General features: G+C 40.1%; 1 protein-coding gene and 1 pseudogene across 1 annotated transcript; both read left to right on the top strand.

The window, feature by feature from the left end:
* Nucleotides 416–994, top strand: LOC109850224 (annotated as a pseudogene).
* Nucleotides 2,608–3,171, top strand: LOC109849680 (auxin-responsive protein SAUR68-like). Its single transcript, XM_020419541.1, has one exon. It carries the CDS (start codon nucleotides 2,664–2,666, stop codon nucleotides 3,096–3,098), a length of 435 nt encoding a protein of 144 aa, XP_020275130.1. The 5' UTR covers nucleotides 2,608–2,663; the 3' UTR covers nucleotides 3,099–3,171.

A 24,114-nucleotide genomic window follows, 5' to 3' on the forward strand; every position in this document is an offset into this window, starting at 1 on the left:
AGACATGCAACCTCCACCCCTACTTAGCACGTGAACTATCTTCCCCCTAATGTTCCAAAATATAGACTTCACTAGAATCACTGCTCACCTAATCATGACATTTAGCTCTGCTTGGAGCATGGATTATCTAAGAGAATGGAAAGAAATGGTGAAGAAGTTGGCTGGACCCGGCATGTCCTACAATATTGCCAGGAACTAGAGGAAAATTGTTCACTAGGCATTAACTTATGTCTGATACTGTGGAAAGCAACTCCCTAACCGAACCCAAACATCTTTCTTCAAATCGCAGCATCTTACGTACGAAGCACATGGCTTTGTTTCCTCTTCCAAACTGCGAACAAATTTCTACAGCTTATCATGGGTCCGCTCCAAATTTCTATAAGTACGCAGGTGCCCTACTACTCATCCCACCACAGACACAGACACAGAAAAGTAGAATTCGAAATAGAGTGATATCGAGATATCAACAATGGTGAACTCCAAGAAGCTGATTGAGATGGCAAAGAAGTGGCGAAAGGTGGCTGCGTTGGCCAGAAGGATTGGGGCATAGACTGATGCGGAACTTGATTCAAACGTGAGCAGCACATCTTTGGCAGAAAAGGCCACTTTATTGTATATACCTCAGATGCGAAGAGGTTCATGGTTCCTTTGAGATATTTGGAGAGCATTATTTTTGTAGAACTCTTAAAGATATCTGAAGATGAGCATGGGCTACCACGTGACGGTCCGATCATAGTGCCTTGTGATGCAGTGTTCATGGAGTATAGTCTATCTTTAATCAGAAGACGAGGGTCTAAAGCTATGGACAGGGTGTTGTTAGATACTGTATTCAACCACTGTCATTCTCCTTGCTCTTCGCAGACTGTAGGGTTGAATCAACAAGTTGTTTGTAGCTTCTGAATGCCATATTCATTGTAAAGAGTTATACTTTTGTAGTTGAGTTCAGATACTATTAATGATTCAGCTGCCATGAGTGTGAGAAATATTCAGCTTTCATCTGGAATTCCTTACAATTACGTAGTAAATATTATTAGAAATATCCTAGTTAAAAATTTCAATTGCGAGCATATATTTTAACCTCCGCATCCTTCGAAGTTAACATGTGAAATTAACCCCAAAAGAAAGATCATGGTAAACTCTCTTGAAGGTATTCTAGTTTGATAGAATATGGTTGTTATGTCGGCACGGTGATAGTCTCGTAGACTATATCATAATATCTATAATTCAATGAAAAATGACAATTTGATCATTTTTTTCTGATTACGAAACAACTAGTCTTTTTAAGACTGCCATTAAAGCCATTATGTGTTATTTATCGATTTTTAGGTAGAGTTCTTTTTTGTTAATTGCTAGATATAGGTTTTGTCAAAGGTGAAAGGATGCTTTTACTTCACCAAAACTCTAAAGTTGCGGTGAGGGTTGAGGGTCATAGTTTTATATTCTAAAAAGTTTTTTGAACACATAATTAATATGTGTCTATAAGGATTACCATTTAGACACATTTTATAGTCGACAAAAATGTTACCACCTCAGTTAAGTTACTCCTTTTACACTACAATATTCAATTTCCTTTTAGAACATTTTGCTTGCACAACATCTTTAAAGAGAAATATTCTGAGAGAATTTCGCATCATGCACGTTACAGAAATTTACCAAAGATGACAATAAAAACATAACATTCTTTCTCATAAAAGTTCCATTGTCACTGTCATTGCTGATTCTTTGACAAATGATATGTTCCATCCAGTTTCACCTATTGTAAATTCAGTTCCTGAAAAAAAAAGTAGTCAGAGCTATTGCATTTAACAAGAAGAAAAGAAGTGGCACCTCTTCCAAAATCATCAGTAGTAATTTTACTTTATTTCACCAATAAGCCTAGAATAAGTTTACCAAAAAATTGGAGAAAAAGGGCCCCTGTACAACAAAGTTTTTGAAGTTGCACATGGATTTTCTAGATTAGTAACAGCTTGCTTATATATGGGAGAATGCTCTGTAATCTTCTGCATTACTAACTCATGTGTCTTACCACTCTCATAAAGAGCTTCAACACAAGACAGGAGCTGCTATTCCTTCTAAAACACAAGACAGGAGCTGCAGTACACTTGCTAAACAAATATGCAATCACGACAGACAAATGCACATGACGACGGCCCTTCAAGGATCCTTGTATAAGCAGCATTATCTATATTCATCCATCAACTCTATGAGCTTTATTCATTTGCTAAAGAAAGGGGTCCATCGAGAGAGACATTATAACACAAATGATGGCCCTTCCGATTAAAATCCATGCCCAGCTCATGAAGTGAAGCAATACCACAACTCCGGCGTTTAGCTCCTCTTGCATGACCCGGCATGTCTTAGAGCACTACCAAGAATTGGAGATAAAAAAATGGTTCACCAGTCCTTGACTAGTGTCTTATACTATCGAAAACAACTTCCCAACCAAATCCAAACATCATACTTCAAATCTCATCTTCTCATGTACGAAGCACATGGCTCTGTTTCCTCTCCTAACTTCCATACAAACTCCTACAGCTTGTCATGGGGCCACTCTCTATTCCTATAAGTATACGACCACACTGCAACTCTTCTCATCAAACACACAGCTTCACAGTCTAGAAATCAAACTATTTCTTCTCCAACTTTGATATCTACATTCAACAATGGTAAACTCCAAGAAGATCAATGAGATGGCGAGAAAATGGAGAAAGGCAGCTGCCTTGGGCAAAAGGGTCTCCTCAACCCAGGCTGATGCTAAATTAGATTCCAATGCTTGCAGTACACCAGTTGCAGATAAAGGTCACTTTATTGTATACACCTCAGATGCGAAGAGGTTCATGGTTCCCTTGAGATTTTTGGAGAGCATTATTTTTGTAGAGCTCTTAAAGATGTCTGAAGATGAGCATGGGCTACCAAGTGATGGTCCTATCATATTGCCTTGTGATGCAGTGTTCATGGAGTATATTCTATCTTTGCTCAGAAGACGAGGGTCTAAAGCTATGGACAGGGTGTTGTTAGACACTGTATTCAGGCACCGTCATTCTCCTTGCTCTTCGCAAACTGTGGGGTTGAATCAACAAGTAGTTTGTAGCTTCTGAATGTTCAGATTCTTTGTAGTCAGTGATACTTGTGTAATTAAATATTAGATAATGTTGATTGACAAATTATTTACTGTGGGGTTGAATCAAACAATAGTTATAAATATTCCAATGTAATTCTCAATTGCTTAATGCTACAACACTTAATTCCACCTAACTATTTGGAGTTCACAATTACAGCACAAGTTCTTTGCTCAGAAGATGAGGGAGAAAGTACCCTAGACGGGGGTGAATAGTGTAATTTACTAATCTAATCCGATATTAATGCTAAATTAAAACTTATTAACTAATATCCTAGCAAATATGATATGCAACAAGTTATGTGCAAAGATAAATAATTAACAACGGGCGATATAAACATGAACACAAGAAATAAGAAAGATAGTGTGCAAATGACAATCACAGACAAAACGATATGATCAAGGAGTTTGGTCACCCTCGACCTACGTCTCCGCTCTTCACCCTCGAGAAGAATCTTCACTATCTCAAAAACAACTACACAATCGGTTTTTTAAGTTCATCGAAAACTTTTACAACTCACACAATTGTCAATACACAATACACTCCTCTAATTGTTGGCCTAGCCCGTGTGACATTCCTCAAGTGCTTGGATTTTCCATCTCTCACTAGGTTTTACTACCAATACCACTCCTCTCGGAATTGACCCCATCTCTCCCAACTACTTCTCTAAGTCTACTTGTGTATTATAGCTTGTTCTCAACAATGATAAGCTCAAATAAATGTTTGTTCTCTATCAAGGATGAGAATGAAATCTAAGCTCACTCAATGATACAACCCCACAACCCAAATGTATACAATATGTAAAATACTAAAACTCAATAGTTGTGTGTGTAAGCAATGAATAAAATAAAATTTAACTCAAATCAATCTAACATAAATAAATAAGAAACAAAATGATAAATAGTTAGAATATGAGTTAAGGAAACTTCTCCAAGAACAAGAGATGTAAGTGTTGAGGATGAAAGCCTCAAATTTGAAATTGAAACCCATCTCTTGTGAAAACCTCTTCACATAAACAAATTTTTGATATTTTAAAACTTGAAATAAACAGCCCAAAAAACACGTGTAAAACTTTTGAGAAAAAACAAAGCAAGAGGGGTATTTATACCCTCAAAAACCAAGCAGCCAAAAACTAGCCGTTATCTAGAAAATAGCCGATTGGTCGACTGACGATGTGTGTCGGTCGACTGATAATGTGACCGTTGGCAGAACTGATAGATTCTAAAAATTTGCATAGCTGACTTTATAAAATCAATTAAAAATAGCAAATCAATTCTGAAAATTATGAAATTTTGGGGAATGTTTCTACACTTGAAGATACACATATTAGAGAGAGAATTTCTAAAATATCACCTCTCATTTGTGATAACTTACTATTTTAAAATAGATATTCTAGATTCTGAAAACTGCTGAACACTTGATTTTCAAAAATCAATTTAACATATTAAATCAACTCCAAAAATGATAAAACTTTGGAAAATGTTTATACACATGATATTGAACATGTTAGAAATAGAATTCTTTAAATTTTATTTTCCATTTGTAAAAACTCACGTATTTTTCAAACCATTCAAAAATACGAAAATGTTAAAACTTGATTTGGATGAATTCTTCAAACAAGTTTTAAAACACTTTAAAATAGATTTATAGACTTGAGGAAAGATATAAAATCATGTTGTTAAGTCTATAATCTAAAACGACAATAAATCAAAATAAACAATAAATCAAAACAAATGTGTGTATGAATTTTGAGCTCTAAGTATAAACAGACAATGTATAAACCTAAAACACTATACCCAAGCAATTTGATCTTCAATTAAGCTCGTCTTGGTTGCATATGAAGCGATGATGAATTTTGACTTGAATTGTGATGGCTTTATTCCTATTTTCCTTCAAACCTCATTTGAATATCATCATGAACGCGCAAATCCAACCAACCTCCAACAGAGGCCTATTTTCCTTCAAACCTCATTTGAATATCATCATGAACGCGCAAATCCAACCAACCTCCAACAGAGGTTATTTGTGTAGATTACCTAACAAAATAAATGCAAACACTCGGCACAGGATGCTAAGCATTATTTGTTAATAATCAAAACTAGATTAGTTAGTAGACTCATAAAATGAGACCTAGCAATCTCTCCTTTTTTTATGATGACAAATAATCTACACAAATAATATATAAAACATGCATGATATTAAATGAATATACAATTTTTAATTCACATGGATGAGAAAGCGAAATACTCACAATCCACTTGCTTTTCCCCCTTTGTTAACACCAAAATGGGGAAAACAATAAGAATGAAGAGAGCGAAAGTTCCCTTATCAATAAGGCACGGTGTGTAAAAACAAGAAAAAGAGATAGGGTAGGCTCCTCCTATCAAAAACGCCTAATAGCATATATCAAGAAGAAAAAGGCGGCTATATGTGAGCAGAAACATATATATGGAAATGTGCTAATGTCAACTCACATATAAAGAGACCAAGTAAACACATATATATGTATCATTAAGAAAGAGTATTACATTGGTCTTAAACATAAATATATCAATAAGATATATATCAAAAACAAAAATATTCTAAAAATAAAAAAGATTCAAAAATCAAAAATCAAAAATCAAAAATCAAATGTTTAATCAATAAATCCAAAAATTCATAAATTATCAAACATAAATCATGATTGATTAAGAACACAATGACATTTAAAACACGTGTGATCAATAAATCCATAAAACATCATTTTTGAAGAGTGTAAAAAAATGATTAAGCAAAAAAAAAAAAAAAATGAATCAATGGATGTACATGCCTAATCCACCTCTTATACGCCAAAATAATTTTTCGCAAAGAGTTAGATAAAGATGTCCACTAATAGAGATTTTGAATTAATATAAATAAGGGACACATCTTTACTATCTATATGATCACACAAAAGGAAAAATATTGAAACATATATGTGATTCATCCACAAAAGATCAAAAGAATTATGTTTAGGATAAAACAAACCAAGATCCATCATAGCATTTTCGACAAGAAAATTTAAAATGGCGAGCATACCAAGCCATTTGAATTTGGTTCATTCCATGTAAACGCTTTTAGTACCCGGTAATCATGATGAAGAAAAATCAATAAATCTGCGGGGTTGCTTATTATAAACCTCTCGTTAAAATCAAATCCAATAAACTCATAATATGCAATGATTAACAAAGAAAATTTCTAAAAACAAAGGTTTGAAAATAAGAATCCAAAAAAAAAAACCCAGTGAAAAATACCTCACTGTTAGTCGACTGATTTTTACCATCAGTCGACTGATACACTATTCAGTCGACTGATAAGGATCAGTCGACTGAGAAAAAACAAAAGCTGATATTGCAGGGTAGTTTGTCAATCGACCGATATCAATAGTCGGTCTACTAATAACACTGTTCAGTCGACTAATAAGGATCGCTCGATTGAACAGAAACAAGAATAAAATTGCAGAGGAGTTTATCGGTCGACTGATAAACGTGCACATCCCTTAAATGAATAGTAAATTTAATTTTTAAAGTGTGTTTAAAATTAGTAAATAAATTGTAAAAATTATGAAACTATGGGAAATGATTATTCTGATGAAAACAAACATGATGGAAAAGAAAATTTTCAAATATCATTTCCGTTTATGAAATCTTATCATTTTGCAAAATCCCAAAAATACAAGTTCGTTTAAAACACTTGATTTTGACAAAATAATTTCAATCAAGTTTTGGAATCCTTTTTAATGGATTAATAGAGTTTGGAAACGATGTAAATAGTATTGTTTAGTCTATAATCCAAAAACACAAAATATGAAACAATACGTGCACAAAACAAAAATTATCTTTTAGAAGATGAAAACAAAGAGAAAATTATTTGTTCTTTGAAATCAAACATGTTTTGGTACCCAAACACTCTTGGTATCTATTTTCGTCAAAAGTTGCTTTCCCCATTGCTTTCAAACCTGTTACACCGTTTATCGATATCAAGTTCAAACTGAAAGAAAAGTTGATCTTTTTATAAGATCTTCTTATAATGAAAAATAAAGATTACAACTTTATCAAACAAAACGCAACAGTAGTTTATCTCCTGCTGCTTTGCGTGGGATCTTTGCCTGTGCCGGGGACGCGTTAGTCCGTGAACCACCGCCGATCAAACCCGATTGACAGTATAACTACGCTCTTATTTCACAAAGGAAACAATTGCAGAAGCGACAATCCCGACCAAGCGAGATTATGGCTCTTCTCGAGATTAAAACCAAGTTTAATCTGGAGGAAAGAAAGGAAAAGAATCACAAACCTTTCGAAGGACTTTCTTTATGAAAGTATTCGCCAAGATCTGATGATTCTCCTCTAAAATTCGTGGTTAGCTGGATAATTTGACAGCATCTCCCTTTTTCAACTTCAGATCCTCTTGAAAGAAGACCCTAGTTTTCTATTTATAGACTTTTGGAGACATGTTTTTGGATAAGAATTGATGTTTAATTGTTATTTGCAGTTAATAACCGCTTAAACGCATTTAGGGATAGTCTCAAAACAGTTAGGGAGGCCCTGGGATGAAAGAATCCTTAAAAATTATCGAAATCTGTGTTTTGGGAGTATTGGGAGTCAAAACAGTCGTGGTGGCTCGGAACTATGCGAGCCACCATTTGGTGGCTCGGAACTATGCGAGCTCGGAACTGTGCGATTTACCATTTGGTGGCTCGGAACTGTGCGAGTCACCATTTGGTGACTCACATGGGTGCGAGCCACCATTTGGTGGCTCGCATGGGTGCGAGCCATCATTTGGTGGCTCGCACTTATGCAGGCCTCCTAGCCTGTTTTGTTCATCCTTTTTGATATTTCGGCCATTTGTGACTCCTCAAGTTCGTTTGTTTTGCATACGGTTCATCGTTTCACTGACTTGCACATTTTACTGATCCACTTCGTACGCTCACTGGTGGTGGATAAATTTCCTTGACTCGGATAATAACGTTTACTGTCTTCTCGTTGTCTTGAACTGTGTTTGGGCAACTATAGGTAATTTTTGACGCCTACAGTATCGAAGAGTTTAGTAACATGACCCCTATCAATGAAATCCAAAGTCCTTGGGTTATGACCCCCTTTGGACCTATGTAGTGCACGTGTTCGGTCATAGTAATAATTACTCAAATAACCCTTCTTATTGTAATAGTACAATAAAATAGATGCATTTATTTATGATGACCATATGAATGTGCACGAGAAATATTTTTAAATAATTGTGGTCTTTTTGAAATATTTTGCAATTTTAAAAATTTTTGCAAATCAAAATAAATTTCTGCCAAATGGCCAAAACAACCACAGTAATCACACTTAAACATATTTACATGCTTATAACGAACATTGTGTGCTTGTGTATGTGTGCGTTGTGATAAAGCTTGATGGGATGCACAAGAAGTAACATTATTGGATTTGATGGATTTTTGTGCATCATAACAAAATTTAGCTAAATGGCCTTTACGATCGCAAATAGTACATTTATAAATTTTGCTATACATATGTGTATAGTGAGTGCGTGGTTTGAAAAAATTTACATGTGACTTTGCACATATGTCTATAAGTTTCTTATTATTATCAATGAATTTGTTTAAGGTTGAATCTAGAGAAGATATACAGTTACTCATAAGATTCAACTCATTATTGGCACATATGCATTGCTATTAGAAGTAGAACAAACATGATTCTTTTTAAATGAATTAAATTCATTTCTAATGGATTCTACCTCTATCATGGCATCATTTTTGTCATGATTTAAGCTAGCAATATTCAAAGTCGAAGAATCATGATCCATAATTTTTATTATTTTCTTTGAGGATCACTTTTTCTTTAGCAATAGTATCAAATTTTATTGCTAACAAATCATGATCGGATTTTAACTGTACATGCTTTCTTTTTAAATTTACGAAGTTTTTATGCAACTTATTGTAGGCATGCATCAATATCTCATATGCACATGCGAGTTCATTAATGGATAAGTCATTATCGAAATCGGACTCACATACCTCACTAGGGCTATCGCCTAGTGGCCATGTGCATGATGAAGCTTTATTTTCACTTGAAGCGGACTCCACTGGAATGACCTGGAGTTCCTTCAAATTGCCTTGATGTACCTCTATGTATTTCCATATTGTGTAGGCACTATCAAAATGAGCATGTTTGTTCGAAGTAGATGATTCAAAAACTTTAAGTAAAAATCCTAATAATAACTTGTTCATTGTAATCATCTTTTTTATCATAATTACTCTACTTGGATTTCTCCAATGTGAGCACAATATAAGCACTATCAATTACTTCTCATAAATCAATATGTTTAGATCTAACAAATATTTTAAATCTAAAACACCATTGAGCATATGAGAAAGCATTGAATAAACGAGCAACATTAATATCATAGCCTAAACTAAGTGCACCATGCAAGTCCATAATTATGATGCAAGTAAGAAATAATCACAAAACTAGATTAGCAATAAATCAAAGTGAGGATCTTTGACTCAAGGCGATTAAGCCACAGAAATAATCACAAAACTAGATTAGCAATAAATCAAAGTGAGGATCTTTGACTCAAGGCGATTAAGCCACAAATCAAAGAGCACCAAGCTCTTAGCAATAAATCAAAGTGAGGATCTTTGACTCAAGGCGATTAAGCCACAAATCAAAGAGCACCAAGCTCAGATACCAATTAAAAGTACCCTAAAAGGGGGTGAATAAGGTAATTTGTTAATCTAATCCGATATGGATACCAAATTAAAACTTATTAACTAATATCCTAGCAAATATGATGTGCAACAAGTTATGTGCAAGGATATGTAATAAAACAACAGGCGATATAAACATGTACACAAGATATAAGAAAGATAGTATGCAAATGACAATCACAGACAAAACGATATGATCACGGAGTTCGGTCACCCTCGACATACGTCTCCACTCTTCACCATTGAGGAGAATCTTCACTATCTTAAAAACAACTACACAATCGATTTTCCAAGTTCACCAAAAACTTTTACAACTCACACAATTGTCAATACACAATACACTACTCTAAGTGTTGGCATAGCCTGTGTCATCTTCCTCATGTGTTTGGATTTACCACCTCTCACTAGGCTTTACTACCAACGCCACTCCTCTCGGAATTGACCCCGTCTCTCCCAACCACTTATATAAGTGTCCTTGTGTATTACTAGTGTTCTCAATAATGATAAGCTCAAATAAATATTTGTTCTCTAACAAGGACGAGAATGAACTCTATGCTCACTAAATGATACAACTCCATAACCCAAATGTATGCAATATGTAAAATACTACAGCTCAATGGTTGTGTTTGTAAGCGACGAATAAAATAAAATTTAAGTCAAATCAATCTAGTATAAATATATAAGAAACAAAATGATAAATAGCTAGAAGATGAATTAAGAAAACTTCTCCAAGAATTAGAGATGCAAGTGTTGAGGATGAAAGACTCAAGCTTGAAATTGAAACCCTTCTCTTGTGAAAACCTCTTCACAAAAACAAAATTTTGATCTTTTAACACTTCAAAAAACAGCCCAAAAACACTTGTAAAACTCTTGAGAAAAACCAAAGAATGAGGGGTATTTATACCCTCAAAAACCAAGCAGCCAAAAACTAGCCGTTATGCAGAAATAGCTGATATGTCGACTGGCGATGTGTATCGTTTGACTGATAATGTGACAGTTGGCTAAACTGGCAGATTCTAAAATTTTGCGTAACTGACTTTCTAAAATTAATTTAAAATAGCAAATAAACTCCAAAAATTATGAAAGTTTGGGAAATGTTTCTACACATGAAGATAAACATGTTAGAGAAAGAAATTCTAAAATATCACTTCCTATTTGTGAGAAATTACTCTTTTAAAACAGATATTCTAGATTCTAAAAACTGCGGAACATTTAATTTTGTAAATATTCGATTTAGCATAGTAAATCAACTCTAAAAATGATAAAACTTTGGAAAATATTTATACATGTGATAGTGAACATATTAGAAAAATATTTTTCAAATTGTATTTCCCATTTATGAAAACTCATGTATTTTACAAACCGTTCAAAAATACGAAAACGTTAAAACTTGATTTTAATGAAATTTTTTCAAACAATTTTTAAAACACTTTAAAATAGATTTATATACTTGAAGAAAGATATAAATCCATGTTGTTAAGTCTATAATCTAAAATGGTGATAAATCAAAATAAACAATAAATCAAAATAAATTTGTGTGTATGAATTTTGAGCTCTAAGCCTAAACACATAAAGTATAAACCTAAAACACTATACCTAAGCAATTTGAACTTTAATTAAGCTCGTCTTGGTTGCAGATGAAGCGATAATGAATTTTGACTTGAATCACGATGGCTTCATTCCTATTTTCCCTCAAACCTTCTTTGAATATCATCATGAACATGCAAATCTAACCAACCTCTAACAGAGGATATTTGTGTAGATTACCTAACAAAACAAATGCAATCACTCAACATACAATGTTAGGAATTGTTTATTAATCATCAAAACTAGATTAGATAATAGGCTCATAAACATGAGACCTAACAAAGGGTCTAAATCCATGGATAGGGTGGTGTGAGATAATGTACTCAAGCATCCACGTTCCCTATGCTCTTCTCACCTTAAAGTATTAAATCAAAGAGGTGTTTGTGGCTTCTAAAAATTCTCATTCTTTGTAAGAAGTTGTGTAGTTGGATTTTAGATAAACATTAATTGATTGACAACTCAACTAATAATTAAGAGAGTGATGTTTCATGGTGAATTTTCTTAATATTCCATTAAAGTTTGTTAGATGTTTAGCTTGAAACATCAGTCGTAATTCCCAAGATTAATCTCCAAACTTGATACTTGAAGATAAGAAATAATATTACTTTGTAGAACTTCCATTATCAGTCTCAATTTCTTAAAGCTGTAGACATATGACGTCACATGATGTCACCTGTAGGCGTATAAAATTGCTTATAGGTCCCTTAACACAGCTCAGCACGGTGATACGACAAATCAACGAACCGTCGGGTGACGTATCTAAACGCGAGCGTTAGTCCGCAATACTGAAGCCAAGTGACACGCGATGAATGAGGTGACGAGGCTAACGAACCGCACGCAAACAATGGAATAGATCCACTCGCGTGCAGAATCAAGCTAACAGTTCGGTGAGTCAACGAGTCATCCAACCATAGAACGGATTTGAACTCAAACACCGAGGTGGATTTACTGCCATATTAGGATTCGGACTGTCAAATCAGAGTCCGGATCAACAACGAAGCGCAAAACCGGACAACGGACACAACACGGCAACACCTGGAGGACTCGGCCAAAACCGAGCCACCTCTAGGTGGCTCGGCCAAAGCCGAGCCACCTCTAGGTGGCCGGCCCAGATCTGTGCCAAGGCACAGATCTGACAGCCTATAAATAGAGGGCTTGAGCTTATTTTTTGAGGGTTGGAACTTTTGGAGGCGAAGCTCTGCTGGATTGAAGGCTTAAAACTTAAAAAGATTGAAGCTTTAGAACTTTGAAGACTTGCTCTTTCAGATCCGGTGCTCAGCGATCTTCCGAGTCAAATAAGGCAGGAGTTCGAGAGGGATCGGATCTGAGATCTACACAGTAACCCTCCGGATCAAAGCTTGGCCTTTGATCCCGAGAAGGCGATTATTTCCTTGGTGAATTAATCCCCCCGGCTATTATTTCCTTCGTGAAATAATACCTGTCATACCGTGTAGATCTGACCGGATCTAGATCGTGCGGTAGTCCACGGATAAACCCCGACGTTGGCAAAGAACCCACAAAAGCGAGTGACCGCAAAACAGGAGCTCGTGATTCGTTCGAAAGGAAAGTTGTAATCTTTTTTCTTTTCTTTGATTTTGTTGTAATCGGATCTTATAAAAAGACCGGATCTTTTGTAATAAAAAAGCAATTACTTGAGAGAACAATGACGTCAATGAAGAACACAATTTTTCCCGCGAACAATCTGGCGACCACAGTGGGAGCCACCAATCTCGCTGCCGAGATCGTCATGTCGCAGCCGCGGATCTCAATCCCGGTCGAGGAGGAGGTCGAATATGAATTCGATCAGGCCAAGTTCGAGGAGTATCTGTTATCCTCGTCCGGATCCACCTCCCCCCGTAAGTCCAAGAAGTTCTCCTCCAGGAGAAAAGTTCGTTGGTACGAAGAAGTACAGAATGCCAACGATGCTCTCACCCCAACTGATGCCAAAGTCGCATCGGGTGAAGTTCCACAGCTCCTCCAAGCCGCCAACGAACGAATGGATCCGGGTCAAACAGAACCGTTCGACACTTGAAGAGCGGATTCACAAACGCCGCGCATTACTCGCACAAGCAAAAATTCTTGTGCAGGAGGCCAAGAAATTGGAGGAAGAAAGAGTGGCCAAAAAGCCATCACCAACCCGCCAAGTATGGAGGCCGAAGCAGCCTCCAACAAAAGTTTAACCACCGGCGAATCAACCCAAGCCGCCGATGATTCTAGTAATTACTTCGGGAGATCACGCAGAATCATCCCGAAAGAAGAAGCCAGTTTTAGAGCACCTCGGTCCACTTCCCGATGAGCGAGGCAAGGCTCCAGTTCAAGAGCGTTTGGGCCCGATGAAGAAGCCCCGGACGACTCAACATGCTGGGGGTCACCGCCATCCTCAACATGCCAAAGAAATCATGGCAGCTACGCGCACCAATTTGCGCATTGAGGTCCAGGAGCCCGCTGAAAATTCACGCCCACAAAGGCATGTTTCGAGGCGTGTAACTTTTGAAAGCCCAAAGAAGGCAGCTCGCCCTCAGAAGGAAACGTTATCGTCCGATGACGGTAGTGTTATACCTGAGAAGTCGTGCCAACACACGATAGGTTACTCCGACCGTCAAGCCGACGAGTTATACTATTGTGATGGGAACATGAGGAAAACCAGGAAGAGGAGTCCTCAAAGACCAGAGACTCAATGCCCCTGTTCCAAACTCATTCGGGCGGTATTATCTGAGTGTAACTGCATCAAGACGGTCCCCAAAAGAGTTTCGGTTTTCAAAAGGCTCAGCACCGAAACGCCAAAACCCAGGCCTAGGCGCTTCCGACGAAGAAGAACGGTGGTTGAAGACGGAGAATTTCCGAGAGTCACCACTAACATGACCAGCAGAGGGACATCGGCACGGGATAATCTCGAGTCAATTCTGAAAGCATCCCAGCGTATAACCCATCTGTAGTCTGGAGCCATCAAACGAAAAACTTACGGTAGGGTTCGGACAAGGGTACCTTCAGAAGATGAAGAGTCGGATGCCGGTTCGGCGGTCGCATCTGACAACATAGTATCCAGCGAGGGGCAACCCCGCGAGGCACTTATGATACGTGCAGAACAAGTGGCCAAGATGCTCGAAGAAGCCATGGCTAAACAACAGGAAACCTTCAGGTTCAAAATGCAGATGGCCATGCAGAATATGAGAGAAATGCATGAGCAACAAATTCAAGCACTGGTGAACCAGCAAGGCGAACCAAGTCGTCGTAACCAGGTTCATCAAGAAGATGAGGATACGAATGCGAATGAAGTTCACAATGCCACTAATCCTCCCGTCAATGCAGGGGGTGGTAACGAGAATGCTAGCGAAAACACAGATGAAAGCCTGAAAATTAAAAACCTCGAGAGCAAAATCAATACATTGATTTCCGCTCAAGAGACGAAAAATACGGGCATTCCTTGTCCATACCCAAGAGAGTGGGAATCAATCCCATATCCGGCGAAGTTCAGTCTAATTAACTTCACGCCGTTTAATGGGATGGGTTCACCCACTCAGCATTTGATTTGGGGTTATCTCTGGTAATGAGCCTCTGATGGTACGGTCCTTTGTTGGCACTCTTCGTGGAGCCGCCTTCGATTGGTATCGCCGTCTCAAGCCAGGAAGTGTGAATAGCTGGGATGACATGGAGACTAAATTCCTCGCTAACTTCTTCGACGACGACACCGAGATATCCATCGGGTCGTTGCTCGACGAGAAACAAAAAGACGGGGAATTGGTTGATACCTTCGTCAAAAGGTTCCGGAACAAGGCGATGAACTGTCGGGATCCGATTACTGAGGAATTCATTCTCCAGACTTGCCACAACAACCTCGCATTGGACGTGCTGGAAGCAATGGGGACAGCTCCATCCAAAACATGGAAGGATTTGAAGGTCCGAGGAGAGCAAGCCGAGCGGTTCCTAAAAAGGAAGAAGGCGGAAAGAGGCCAACAGGCGACGAATGCTCCACAGCAGAATTTTGTCCCACGGGGGAAAGGTAAAGCACATGCTAATGCAGTTGATGCTAATCAAAATTTCCAATTGCAACCTCAGCAACAGCAGCAGCCACAAGCGCCACAACAATCTCGGTCGCAATGGCAACAACGGCCTCAGAAGCAGAAATCTTCGGAGCCGAGGTTTCCTAAAGTGTACTCCTTCAAAGATGACGAAGTTCCCGGCATCTTTAAGTACCTATTGGAGAATAATAAAATCCAGCTGCCGGCGATCGTAGATCAAGAAGGGGCTAGCAAAGTGACAGATCCAAAGTATTGCGCATACCATAGAGCGGTCCATCACCCTACCAAGTCGTGCTACCACCTCAAGGACAAGATCCAGGCGCTAATTGATGTAGGCGTCATAACCCCGAAGCCGTCCAAGAATGTCGGAGCGAACGCAGTGTCAATCAGCTTTGGATCGGTGCCCACAACATGGTTCAAACCAGAGCGCATCACCAAAGTAGGAATAAAGACAGTGAACGATGACCCACATGGACAGCGACAAAAAGGACTTGTGCCACACACAGCCCCAAACGGCGAAATCCTCTGGGTTCATCCCGATCTCATTGAAGACGAACAGTGGGCGACTTCCTCGAGAAGAAAGGGTAAAGGCAAGTCCTGCAATACTACATCCATAATCTTCGAGGAGGATGGCGATGAAGCTCCTACTTTCCCGATCTCTGAAGAAGAACAAGAAGTCTTCGCCAGTAGAAGCGGAAATGAGTATCACTACAATTATCCACCACCTAGTGAGCAGGGGGTGAATAAACGGGGACCAGCCAAGACTCTTACGGAGATGTGGGTGATTACGAGTCTTACACCAGGCGAAGAGGCGTTGTCCAAGGAAACCAGGGAGGCCTTGCAAGAAGCTTTGGCCAATTCAGAGGTGTTTCTGACTCAAATCAAGCCGGTGCCTGAAGAGCCAGAACCGCTAAGTCAACACTGCAATATAGCGATTAAGAACCTTCCCTGCATTACTTTCACCAAAGAGGATATGCAGACGAAGAATTCAAACCATGATCGACCCCTATATTTCATTGGGTACATTGGCTCCAGCAAAGTCAACCGAATCCAAGTGGATCCGGGTTCTGCTGTGAGTATTATGCCGCTTTGCTTGATGCATTTCCTCGACATTCCAGTTAGCAAGTTGGCGTCCACAGGCACTGTTATCTATGGATTCAACACTAGCGGGTCAAGACCCTTGGGTAAGATCCGGGTAAAGTGTCAAATGGGAGATTTGAAGACAGAAGTCACATGTTATGTGATCGATGCCGAGACTTCGTATAACTTACTATTGGGTCGACCTTGGATCCATAGTAACGTTATAATCCCCTCAACTCTCCATCAGTGTTTGAAATATGTCGACGCTGATAATAAAGTTAGGACGGTGGTCGCGGATAAGCAACCATTCAAAGGGTATGAGAATTATTTCACTGATTCTCTCCTTTATGGTAATGAATCCGACACTGAATCATCGGCCCATGGCACGGACAGCGGAGAAGAAGCTGATACCGAGGCCGGATTTGATTACAATGGAGGTTATGTTTTAAACGACATTATAGCCTTTGTAATCAACCTTGACGATGAACAAACGTCAGAGGGCAGTTGTAACTGGCAACTTGCCAATAATGAAATAAATAACGATTTAGAGTACTCCCTGTCTCTTGATGATGTAATAAAAGGACTGTATGATAATCCCGATTTGTAAGGAACGCCTCCAGCATTCTTTCGGAACAACCATGGTCATCCCGAACAAAATAAGAGGCGCAAAAGAAGTGATTTACGGTAAAGGAAAAATCTCTCCATTACCAGATCATTTCTTAAGGGAAGATGAGGATGATGACAAACCTGGTCGGCATTTATCTAAGTATAGTCCGGAAGCGCGCAAGCTCATGGAAAAGCAGGGATATGATTTCACACTCGGAGAAGGTTTATACTTCGATCGAGGTCCTCGTATTCCAGCCAAAGCAGCATATGTACCAAAAGGGAAACCGGGCAATTATTATAAATACAAACGAGGTTTAGGGTATGAATCTTCTTCAGAAGACGAATGTTGCTGATTAATCAATGACCAATCATCAGGGCAATACAAAGATGGGTACCCGTCAGATTCTCCGGAATGGGATTCCGATACAAGTCTGGGGGAAGCATTCAAGGTCCTAATGGTGAACATGGCTACAGCTGATCCGTTCACAATGGAGGACGATGATCAAATGCCAACATGGGAAGACCCATGGGTTCACCACCTGAACATGCAGTATGGTGATAGGTTCGAACAGAGAGAACCCCCCACTGAAGATAAAATAGTCCAAGTTAACATGGGTGACGAGGCCAACCCAAAGCCTATATTCATCAGCGATAGTCTTCCCCCAAATGAGAAGGAGGAATTAATCGCTCTCATCAGGGAATATATTAACGTCTTCGTATGGAACTATGAGGATATGCCAGGACTCGACCCCAATGTGGTAATGCACCGCCTCGATATCAAGTCGGATGCCAAACCTGTCAAACAACAGCAAAGATGGTTTCGTCCGCAGATTATGGAAGCCATTGAGGCAGAGGTTAAGAAATTGATCGAATCAGGATTTATCCGAGAGGAGCAACATCCAGACTGGCTAGCCAATATTGTTCTAGTCATGAAGAAGAACGGTAAAATCAGGATTTGCATCGACTTCAGGGACCTGAATGCGGCATGTCCAAAAGACGACTTTCCTCTCCCAATCACGGATGTCATTATCGACAATACATGCGGATTTGAGAGAATGTCTTTTATGGATGGTTTTTCAGGATATAACCAAATCAAGATGCACGCAGGTGACGAGAAGCATACAGCGTTCAAAACGTCCCTCGGTGTCTTTTGCTACACAGTGATGCCTTTCGGTCTAAAGAACGCAGGCGCCACATACCAGCGAGCAATGCCCAAGATTTTCCAAGAACATCTCAGTAAAACAGTCGAATGCTACGTTGATGATTTGGTTGTAAAAAGCCGCAACAAAGAAGATCACATCAAGGACTTGAAGACGATGTTCGATCTCATGAGGAGTCATCAATTGAAGATGAACCCCACTAAATCGTTCCTTGGAATGTCCAGCGGAAAATTCGTTGGATTCGTCGTCACCACAAAAGGTATACATATCGATCCTGATAAGGTGAAGGCGATACACGAACTGCAACCCCCTAGAAATATAAGAGAGCTCAGAGGATTGCAGGGGCGTTTAGCTTACATCCGGTGGTTCATCTCAAATCTTTCTGGGAAATACCAACCATTCTCTAAGCTAAACAAGAAAGGGGTGTCATTTATTTAGGACGACGCCTGCCAAAAAGCATTCGAAGATATCAAAACATATCTGACGAATCCTCCTGTTCTCGTTGCACCAAAATCAGGTAGACCGTTCTTGATTTATCTCAAGGCGATGAACCACTCGATAAGTGCATTACTAGCACAAGACGATGATAATGGTCACGAGCAGGCAGTCTATTATCTAAGTCGGACCTTGATAGGAGCCGAGTCTCAATATCCGATGATTGAGAAAGAATGCCTCGCATTGGTATTCGCAATGCAAAAGATGCGGCATTACTTGGTTGGACAGACGATTTACGTCATTTCCAACGTTAATCCAGTACGGGTATTTATGACGCAACCGGCCTCTATGAATTGGCGGTTAGCGAAATGGGCCATTCTCTTGTCCCAATATGATTTGCACTTCAAGCAACAGAAGTCGATCAAAGGACAAGCGATTTGCGATCTTTTGGCGGCAAACCCGACCACAGATACGACAGAAGTATATGATGACTTGCCGGATGAAACCCACGAGGTTAACACTACGTCGCACCAACAAGTATGGCAATTATACTTTGATGGTGCTTTGAGAGCAGTTAATAGGGCAATAACCCCCGGATGTTCTACAGTCTCCTTCGGGGTTGGAGTTGTCTTAATTTCCCCGGGGAAGCATGTGATGCCTCGGGCGTATTCGTTGACTAGTCCGTGCTCCAATAACGTAGCCGAGTACAACGCGCTTCTCATCGGACTCAGTTTCACCAAAGAGCTGGGGGTCAAATATCTCGAAGCTTTTGGGGATTCTCAATTGATAGTCAACCAAGTCCGTGGAGAGTATGAAGTCAGGAACCAAGACCTGATCCCGTACCACCAGGAGGCCATCAATGAAGAATTCTTTATTGAATACATCCCTCATCTCCAGAACGCTTATGCGGATGCATTGGCAGCACTAGCGGTATCACTTGCGCAGCCTCCCGAAACTGAGTTGTTAGTCACAGTGAGGACGCATCAACTCTGCATACCCATATACGATATGGATATTGAAGAGGAAGATGACGGAAACATTAACGCCAATGAGGTGAATTCAACTCAAATTGGGTCTGAGTCCCGAGATTAGCGTTTTCCCATCATTGACTATGTCCAATATGGTATTTTGCCAGAGGATGTAAAAGAAAGAGAATCAATCCGCCGAAGAGCACCAAGATTCTTCTATAATACCGAGACCCATACGTTATACCGTAGAGGGTACGATGGTTTATTACTCCGATACCTTTCGAACAAAGAAGCAGAAGAAGTTCTTAAGGAAGCACACGAAGGAGAATGTGGTGCGCATCAGCCTGGTCCCAAACTGTATGATCGCATCAGGAGAATGGGATATTTTTGGTCAACGATGGTTCGTGACGCAATCGAATACGCCCGAGAATGTCATGCTTATCAGATACATGCAAATTATATGCATCAACCACCAGAGCATTTACACACGTCAACCACGTCTTGGCCGTTCGAGACATGGGGTATGGACATTGTCGGTACTATTTTTCCCCCTTCAGTCAAAGGTGATCGATTCATTCTTGCAATCACGGATTACTTTTCAAAGTGGGCTGAAGCTTAGAGAAGTAAAGACGAACAACGTCATCAATTTCATCAAGCATCATGTCATATACCGACATGGCGTGCCAAGACGGATCATTCATGACAACGGTCCACAGTTCATAAGCAACGCCTTCATCAGGTTTTGTGACAAGTTCAAAATTGAAGATGTTTCGTCGACAGCTTATTATCCCGCTGCGAATGGATTAGCTGAGGCGTTCAACAAAACGATTATTAAAATTCTGTCAAAGCTCGTGAAGACCAATAAACGAGACTGGGACGATAAACTCGGTGAAGCACTCTGGGCTTATCGTACCACCATACGCACACCTACAGGAACCACCCCGTATTCGTTGGTATACGGATGTGAAGCTGTGCTACCATTAGAGATTCAAATCCCATCCCTTCGGATCGCTCTCGCAACCGAGATGACGACAGAAGAACAACATCAAAAACGTCTCGAGGAACTCGAGAGGTTGGATGAAAAGCGCTTGGAATCTCAACAACACATTGAGTTCTATCAAGCCAGAATATCTAGGGCTTTTAACAAAAGAGTCCGACAGAGAAGCTTCAATAAAGGAGATCTGGTCCTCGCTGCTCGCCGATCGATAATCCTCAACTCCAAGAAGAAAGCCCAAGTGGGAAGGACCGTTTGTGATAGACACAGTCTACTCAAACAGTGCATATCGCCTGATTACTCAAGAGGGCGACAGGCAATTAATGCCAATAAATGGGAAGTTTCTGAAAAAGTACTATCCCTAGTACATTCAGGATAACTCATTTATCGGGAAGTTTCTTGAAGAATATTACACTTAATATTCTAGAGGATAACCCAAAATTATTTTTCACCACCAAAATCCCTCACGGATCAATTCCAATGGACAGTGAGTCCACCAAAAAAAAAATGTCTTTCTGGCCCTCTTGACTCTTTTCATGAACAAGAGGTCCACCTTCAGTTCGGAGTCCCCTTTCGATAAACGAAAGAACTCCCTTTCTTTTCTCTTTGGTTAAGCCTTCTCATGGTTATAACCGAAGTTGAAATTCCACTTCGATAAACGAAGAACTCATCTTCCGAGTTTAGATAACCCATCCTATAAAAGGCAAGTTTATCTAAATTTTCCAGATTCTCGGAGTGGACACCCCACTTCTAGTTTCTTCTTCGCTGGAAATAGAATATAAAATTCTTCCTTTCCAGAATCAAGGAATAGAATATAAAATTCTTCCTTCCTTGTATTCGGGTTCGCCTTCACCCTAAAAGAAGACCGGGAAATAGAATATAAAATTCTTCCTTTCCCGCACTAACCTTTTCCAAAAATTTATCAATTTAGGATTCATCCTAGGAAGTTTATCCCGAATCCTAAGCAGAGATAAGTCTGCGCCTAACACGCGCTGCCGGTTTAGTCTTTCTTCGTAGAAAAAGACACCAGAGTTCGGATCTGGGGTATTCTATCCTGAAACCTAAGCAGGGATAAGTCTGCGCTTAACCCACACTGCCGGTTAATTCTTAACTGTTAAAAAGAACACCCGCCCACATATTTAACATTGTGGCAGGTTGTTATTAATAACACCAAAATCCATGCCTTACACGCATGGGGAATTTCATCCTGAATCCTAAGAAAGGATATGCCGACGCCTAACACGCGTCGCCGGTTTAGTCTTTTACTGATTGAAAAAGACACCAGAATACCAGTCTGGAGCATTTTATCCTGAAGCCTAAGTAGGGATAAGTCAGCGTCTAATACACGTTGCTGGTTAGCCTATTCCCATAACAATGGCGAAGTCTACGTATTCGAAGTCGTAGCAGCGAGTCTCAGAGAATTCACTCTCTTAGCACAACGTTACATGCGGAACGGATTTAGATAATCCGCATGCTAGCCCGACTCAAACGGTAGTCGGTAAAGGCTAATCAAATCCGTTGAAGGCTGGAGATTAGCCAAAAATCCTAAAGTCAACGCCTAACACGCGTCGCCGGGTAGTCTATTCCCGTGAGAAAGACGAAGTCTACGTATTCAATATCGTAGAACTAAGAGCGTTAACTCTCTTAGCACAACGTCATATACGGAACGGATTTAGATAATCCGCATGCTAGCCCAACTCAAACGGTAGTCGGTAAAGGCTCATCAAACCCGTTGATGGCTGAGGGTTTGCCAAAAATCCTATAAATGCGAGGGTCACTGACGCATCAGCTTCATTAGTTGGTCTCGTGATTTGAGCATCCAACGACTTCGGGATGAGATCTGTATCCGCACAGCATTTGGGACCGCCACGCTCCAACACCTTTAAGAGCTTAAACTGTGTAGACCCAAGGTTAACGCGTGACAATGAAAGTCAACACATATCGATGCAAAACCCTAGGGTCAACGCCGGTCAACGCATAACCCTAGGTCAACGCCAGTCAACGCGTTACGATCAAACAGTCAACGTACGACGTTTGAAACCCTAGGGTCAACGCCGGTCAACGCGTAACCCTAGGTCAACGCCAGTCAACGCGTTGCGATCAAACAGTCGACGTACGACGTTCGAAACCCTAGGGTCAACGCCGGTTAACGCGTAACCCTAGGTCAACGCCAGTCAACGCGTTGCGATCAAAAGTTAACGTTCGACGATTCGAAACCTTAGGGTCAACGCCGGTCAACGCGTAGCCCTAGGTCAACGCCAAGCAACGCGTTGCAAACGAAAGTCAACGTTGAGTACAAACTATTTCCTATTTTTGGTTTAGAAGTTTCTGGAGAATATTTTTCTAAAAATATTCTTAAGGATAACTCAACAACACCACGCCGGACAACGCGTCGCAAATAAAGACTCAACGCCAACACTCGAGGGTCAGTTCTATGTTGAACCAACAAACACGAGCTAAAGATCAGAAAATTAGGAACCGACTTCAAATTCGAAATTCCGACAACGGTCAGACAATAAATGCAGCACCGGAAACCTTACAGACATTCGACAAAACACCGAACAGCCTGAAGGATTGAAGGAATCAAGAATAGAAGCTATTTCAAAGTCCCGTCATACCAATTGAAGGTTGGGGCAATCATATCCAAAGCATTCCAGACTCTTCTATAAAAGAACGAGGCTGAAATACTTTGGAGGGGGTATCTGTAGGCGTATAAAATTGCTTATAGGTCCCTTAACATAGCTCAGCACGGTGATTCAACAAATCAACGAACCATCGGGGGACGTATCTAAACGCGAGCGTTAGTCCGCAATACTGAAGCCAAGTGACACGCGACGAATGAGGTGACGAGGCTAACGAACCGCACGCAAACAATGGAATAGATCCACTCGCGTGCAGAATCAAGCTAACAGTTCGGTGAGTCAATGAGTCATCCAACCATAGAACGGATTTGAACTCAAACACCGAGGCGGATTTACTGCCATATTGGGATTCGGACTGTCAAATCAGAGTCCGAATCAACAACGAAGCGCAAAACCGGACAACGGACACAATACGGCAACACCTGGAGGACTCGGCCAAAACCGAGCCACCTCTAGGTGGCTCGGTGGCCGAGCCACCTATAGGTGGCTAGGTGGCCGAGCCACCTCTAGGTGGCCGGCCCAGATCTGTGCCAAGGCACAGATCTGAGAGCCTATAAATAGAGGGCTTGAGCTCATTTTTTGAGGGTTGGAACTTTTGGAGGCGAAGCTCTGCTGGATTGAAGGCTCAAAACTTAAAAAGATTGAAGCTTTAGAACTTTGAAGAATTGCTCTTTCAGATCTGGTGCTCGGCGATCTTCCGAGTCAAATAAGGCAGGAGTTCGAGAGGGATCGGATCTGAGATCTACAGAGTAACCCTCCGGATCAAAGCTTGGCCTT

The sequence above is a fragment of the Asparagus officinalis genome, chromosome 7, assembly GCF_001876935.1.
Source record: "Asparagus officinalis chromosome 7, Aspof.V1, whole genome shotgun sequence".
In the NCBI taxonomy this organism is placed as follows: Eukaryota; Viridiplantae; Streptophyta; class Magnoliopsida; order Asparagales; family Asparagaceae; genus Asparagus; species Asparagus officinalis.